General features: G+C 39.5%; 1 protein-coding gene across 3 annotated transcripts; it reads left to right on the forward strand.

The window, feature by feature from the left end:
- Positions 1-876: 876 nt before the first annotated feature.
- Positions 877-5936, forward strand: prkar2ab (protein kinase, cAMP-dependent, regulatory, type II, alpha, B). Of its 3 annotated transcripts, none has more exons than XM_034586098.1 (10): positions 877-1117; positions 1550-1585; positions 1671-1810; positions 2068-2174; positions 2833-2986; positions 3226-3327; positions 3459-3533; positions 3615-3680; positions 4574-4712; positions 5773-5936. In XM_034586098.1, the coding sequence occupies exons 1-10, from the start codon at positions 877-879 to the stop codon at positions 5895-5897; spliced, it is 1185 nt and encodes a 394-aa protein (XP_034441989.1). In that variant the 3' UTR covers positions 5898-5936. The 3 variants fall into 3 exon arrangements, with proteins under 3 accessions (XP_034441989.1, XP_034441991.1, XP_034441990.1); XM_034586100.1 differs by having other exon boundaries at positions 1671-1726; XM_034586099.1 differs by lacking the exon at positions 3615-3680.
- Positions 5937-6514: the final 578 nt, after the last annotated feature.

A 6514-nucleotide genomic window follows, 5' to 3' on the forward strand; every position in this document is an offset into this window, starting at 1 on the left:
ACATATTGCACTACTTTTTTTAGGTGTATATATTTTTTTTTTTTTTGATATTCTATTCTATATTTATTTTTATTCATATTTTTTTTTTTGCTTGTTTAATATTTTGAGCATTGCTATAAGAGAGCCTGTGACCCAAGCATTTCATTGCCAGCGACTGCTTTATGTAATTGGTGTGCACATGACAATAAACTCTTGAATCTTGAATCTACTCGGGGCCCCCACAAAATTGCCTGCATTGCCCACCCGGTTTAGTGGACAAAGCTCAAGGTCAAGAATTCATTCACTTATTATGATAAAACGCTCTAAATACCCTGTATAATACTCAAATACACTCTACCTAATATTCATTCAAAGTCGTCAGTGTGTCAGGACATGGATGTAAACTGCAGATTAACTGGTTGGTGGAAGCAAACAACAGTGAGGTGATACCAACCCACCTATAAAGTTTTGAGATTGTTTTAGTTTAAATTTAAAAACAAGCATCTCTATGAGAACGTTTTTGTGCAATTTTGTTTTAACAACGTTTTGGTTTTGCAGTTGTCGACATTAAAACGCTTCTCTTTGTGTTGTTTCTTTGCCAAATCGCCAGGTTCGGAGGCGTAATTCATCGACAGCCTTTAATTAACTGTGGTGAAAAGTCCAGGTCAATACTTTCCGACCAGCTGTGCTAAAAACAGAAATCAATAAGCTGCTCGAAGTGTGAGAGTGAGCGGCACAAAAGGAGGAGGAGTCAGTGATGATGTTCGCACAGATGACTCTTCCTCAGATCTGCAGCTGATGCTCAGATCTGACATTTCAGTAAATACACAGGTTCCTCTAGAGGTTGTAGGTTTATTGTTGACGCTCATCTAACCTCTGACCTCTGAACTTTGAATAATGAGTAATGTGGAGATACCTGCTGGTTTAAAGGAGCTTTTACAGGGATACACTGTGGAGGTGCTTCGCTGCAGGCCGCCAAACCTGGTGGCATTTGCAGTGCAGCATTTTACACAACTTCTGGAAAACCAAAGGAACCAGCGAGCCAAGAAACACAAACCAACGAGAAAAGGAGTCTCGTTTGACACAAACAAGTCCCCAAAGGATGATGAAGAGGAGGAGGAGGAGGAAGATGACATTAGTGAGTAGTGCTATGTGGTTTTGTTTTTTTTCTGCTCCATAAAGTTTTACTTTAGGAAGTAACACCTAACAACAAAGATCCACACTGTCAGCGTCACACAGAGGAAATTGTTCTCTGCAAAACATTTTTTAAACTACAAGGTCACAGTTAAGCAAATGTCCATGTAAACAAAAGCAGGATTATATTCTGTTTACTGACAGCTGCAGCTACAATAAGAAAATCATGTGATAAAGAATAAATCCATTATCCATAAACAATTCACCATGCATGTAAAATACATACAGGGCATGTGGGATACATGTATATATTTTATAACATTCTCTACTTGTTTGCAGAAAAGTGAATATGTACAATGTTAAGATGAGAAGAAACAACCTTATTATAGACCTGTCAAATTTATTGTAATAAAGTCTGCATCATCTGTCTCTGCAGAGTCGACCACCGGTAAATACAGTCGCAGAGTTTCAGGTCAGTCCCTGGAACATCATGTGTGATGAATATTAACTAATGAGGACCAGGGTGCAGTGTTTTAAACTTGCTCTTCCTGCTGCAGTTTGTGCGGAGGCCTACAACCCTGATGATGATGAGGACGATGACACGGAGCCTCGGGTTGTGAATCCCAAGACAGACGAGCAGCGACGCAGACTTCAGGACGCCTGCAAATATATTTTACTCTTTAAAACTCTGGAGGGGGTAAGAAAAAAAACTTGGTTATTAATGATGAAAAACACATATTTTCTATAGTTCTACTTTTCTTTTTCAGGCAAAATTTGATGATATATAGTTGTACAAATAGTTGTTCAGACACACAAACATATAATGTGTATATTCTCCTGCTCTTCTTTTTCTTATTTATGCCTAATATCTTGATGTGTTTGTTACACAAAGCTCTTTCAATCCCTTTGTTATTAAAAGATGTTTTACACCTAAACCTGCCTCACGTCCTCCAGGAGCAGTTTTCTGAGGTTCTGGACGCCATGTTCGAGGTGCTGGTCAAACCTCAGGAGCACATCATCGATCAGGGAGAAGACGGAGACAATTTCTACGTCATAGAGAAGTGAGATGATGGTTTTTTTTCCTTGGGGTCTAGACACTGATGATGGTTGATGGGATCAGATGAGATGAGTGGACTGGGTAAGGAGACTGGAGGGGACTGAGGAGGAGGAGGGTCAGAGCGAATCACTGAAATGACAGCTGACAGTGACGGAGAGGAGAACAGATTTAAAGGCTGACAGTGACATGGTTGGCTGATTGAGATCACAGCAAAATTTATTGGATTATCATTAACATCCAAAAGTCCGATGATTAAATGAGACTGGCAGAGTGAGAGAGAATTGTGAATGAACGAGACATAGAAAGTCTGAATAATTGAATTTACGCTTTGCTTCATTACAATCCAAAACCAGTTGAAAAACAAATGAATAGCTTAGTAAGCATTAATAGCATTTAAACACACAAGGTAATGACAAATGACAAAAAACAATATTAACATTACATATCATGATGCGATTTTATTGCACTGTGTTTTTGAGGTTAAGAGATCCGGACCAGCAGATGAAAGAAAAGCGGACTGATTCAATAAAATTGGAAAAACTAATTCTCATGATAGCGTTTTTTAACCATAAAAATTACAGAGCTTCGATGATAAACTATAGAGGATGTTGAGTCAATCAGATAGTGACCTCCCTGTTTTCTCTGTGTGCCAACATCTCCAGGGGTGTGTATGATATTTTTGTGAAGAAGGGTGGAGGGGATTTGTGTGTTGGAAAGTACGATAACAAGGGGAGCTTCGGTGAGCTGGCTCTGATGTACAACACTCCACGAGCTGCCACGATCGTCGCAACGCAGGACGGCGCCCTGTGGGGCCTGGTGAGTCATGAGGAGGAAAGAATGTCTTCCTGGTTGAACTTTCACTAAACTGCATTTGTGACCAAAAGCCCTGAAGTAAATTCTCTCTTAATGTTATATTGCAAATATCACATTTATTGAAAGTAAATGAAGACATTCGACAATCTTATACTGAGGTGGAGCATTTAGGAACATCTACAAGTCCACTGAAATACATTCAACTGAATAATGATTAAACACAAAACAATTTTCTTTTTTAGGATCGAGCCACGTTTCACAGACTGATCGTGAAAAACAACGCAAAGAAAAGGAGGATGTACGAGGCCTTTATCGAGTGTGTTCCTCTTCTGAAGTCTCTCGAGGTTTGTGATCGGGCAACACAACCTCTACACAAACAACATAATCATTGAATACATGGTTGTTTAGTCGGCTTGTGCGTCAGGTCACTTCAGGCATTTGACTTGTCATCACGCTTCGTTTTTGTTGTCCCAAGCTCTCTGAGAGAATGAAGATCGTTGATGTTTTGGGAGCACGTGCGTTCAAAGACGAAGAGCGAGTAATAACGCAGGTACAGCTGTGGGAGACGTGTTAAACGTATGTTTATTGAATGTTGATGAGATTAAATGAATACGTGTTTCTGTACCTGCAGGGGGATCAGGCCCACTGCTTCTTCATTGTGGAATCTGGGGAGGTGAAGATAATGATTAAAAGCAAAGTGAGCACAATCTTTAATATTATAACTGGATCTACTTTAATTATAACTGAAGCTATATTCATTTTCTAAAATGTCATGTTATTTTAGTTTGTCTTGAATGTGATATCTTCAGGTCAGCTTGGGCTAATGTCCTACAGTTTGGCACCAACATTCACTAAGGCTCAAAGATGAACTGATTGGATTTTGGTGGTAGATGGTCAAAAGGTCACTGTGATCTCAACACCTCAGGAACACCTTGAGGGAATTTCTTCACATTTATTACAAACGTTCACTTGGAGTCAAAGATGATATTATATTTTAGTGGTCGAAGGTCAAAGGTTACAGTGACCTCCTGACTTGTGAATGTGTTACATCAGGAACACAGACAGAGAATTTCATTACATTTGGTCAAGGATGACCTCATTGGAATTTGGGTTTGCCAAAGGTTGAAAACCTTGTTTGCCTTGTGAACGCGCTTTTTTTAAGAACGCTTCAAGAGAATCCATTTAAATTTGGCACAAAGGTTTTCTTGGACTCACAGATAGATTGATTCGATTTTGGTGGTCAAAGGTCAAGATGTCCTCACAAATATTGTTCTGGCCTCTTGAATGTAATATCTCATGTCTGCCTTATGGAATTCCTTCAAAGTTTGACCAGATGTGCTGATTAGATTTCACTGGTCAAAGGTCACAGTGACCTCATGAGTCTGGAAAGAGAAATGTACTCTATGTAGACTGAAACTGCACTGGCAGGCAGATCCATAAAACCATAGCATGGTAATTCTAGTTATCTATGTATTTCATTTTTTAGCATAGGGTCATTACTTATACTATTGTGTCTGGAAATGTATACATGTATATAATGTCACAGTGCTAAATGAGTGCAGCAGTCTCAGGTGTCTCTGTGTTTCACAGACGCAGGCGAGCCAGCAGGACAGTGCGGAGGTCGAGGTGGCTCGCTGCACTAGGGGGCAGTATTTTGGAGAACTTGCGCTGGTCACCAACAAACCTCGAGCAGCTTCAGTTTACGCTGTGGGAGAAACCAAATGCTTAGGTACGTCTCATTGTTTTTCAGGAGCAAAAACTCTGCCGTTTTGCTTTCAATGAAAGGTGCTGTAGTTCAGGTTGGGGTGCTGATGGTCGCTGGATGTGGCTGAGATCAAAATCCACACAGTCACTGTCTGTTCTACACAGAGGATATCATGGATTTTTATCCAAAAGTTTTACTCTTACGTGCTTGGAAATATCGATATAAATAAAATGTATAATAATAATTATTATTGTTATTATGGATTATGGGTTACTGAATGGGTCTATTGAGCACCTACCCAGTGGCCCGAGGGAACAGGAAGCCCTAAAGCCTTTGTTTTAAGTGACTATTGATTTTTTTTGTATGAAAGACTACAAACAGACAAAAAACAAGCACAAAATGATCACAAGGAGACAGATTCACAGCCAGAGATGCAACGTGACTACAGTGATAAAAGCAAAATGACTACAAAACACACAAAATGACCAAAAAGAGACTGAAACCAATGACAGACACTTAAATGATGACAGAGAAACAAACTAAACCACAGAGATGGACAACGGCCACAGACGCCCTATTCAGTTAACAGTAGAAATTGCAGTTAAGCTGGAAACATGTTCTCCTCCCATAAGTGTGACTTAATATCTGACTTGTGATTCTGCAGAGATTTGATGAGATCAAAATCTACAGTCATGGAATTTAGATTTAAATTAAAACACATCAGATCATGGGAGTAAAGTTAAATTCTAATTCTGACCTCACAAATGAACACTTCCATAAAGAATTCAAACTTTAACATGATTCCAGGAAGTAGACAGGGACTTGAATTCACTGCACAGGCTTCAGATTTCAATCCAACAGAGCAATTCAATGAATCAGGATCTCTGCTGTTTCACTGTGATAAAATAACTATATTATCCACAGATCATCATTGTGAAATATATACCACATATACTGTTTTCTCTTGAAATCCTCATTTGACATTATATTGATCCACTGCACATGACAAATGTGTGACAGTACAAGTTTATATATTTGTTTGTTGTTAATGGAAAATAAAACACCTGAAATGTTTTTCCTCTAGTCATCGACATCCAGGCGTTTGAGCGTTTGCTGGGCCCCTGTATGGACATTATGAAGAGGAACATCTCCCAGTATGAAGACCAGCTGGTGGCGCTGTTTGGCTCCAGTGTGGACTTGAAACACTAGTTCATGAAAATTATAAATCAGCAGGTCAAACATAGTAGGTTTTGCATGTAACATGTGTTTATCTTCCCCATGAGGTAAGAACGACATAGAGACGTCTGTTTTATAAACAGTCATTTGTACTGTTCCTGCATCACTCTGCTGCTGACAGGTCAATATGTTGAGGTAGAACAAACCATGTTTATTATTTTATCACCCAAAGCAGAACTAATGCTCGATTACACCTGACTGATGGATGGAGTCAAGGTAACACAGCTGGTCTGTATTTAGATAGAGCTTTTCTAGTCTTGATGAACACTCAAATTACTATTTTGTCATTCACATACACATTCATACAGTGCATCTACATTGCAGCACTTTCTCTATCACACATCACTTGCCAAGGACACTTCGGCATGCGGAAAGGGGAAGACAGGTATCGAACCACGACATCCTGGTTATTGGACGACCTGCTTTACCTCTAGTTATTTCACTGGCAGTTCAGGACAATGGAGGTATAACTTTGAGCACGCTAACCCTCCCATCCTACAGTACACCCTCAGATTCCTGAGTGGTTGATGATTGCATGAAATGTCGTAACTTTCTATGGAACCTTTATACAACTCCTGGTTAAACATTTC

The sequence above is a fragment of the Hippoglossus hippoglossus genome, chromosome 5 (assembly GCF_009819705.1).
Source record: "Hippoglossus hippoglossus isolate fHipHip1 chromosome 5, fHipHip1.pri, whole genome shotgun sequence".
In the NCBI taxonomy this organism is placed as follows: Eukaryota; Metazoa; Chordata; class Actinopteri; order Pleuronectiformes; family Pleuronectidae; genus Hippoglossus; species Hippoglossus hippoglossus.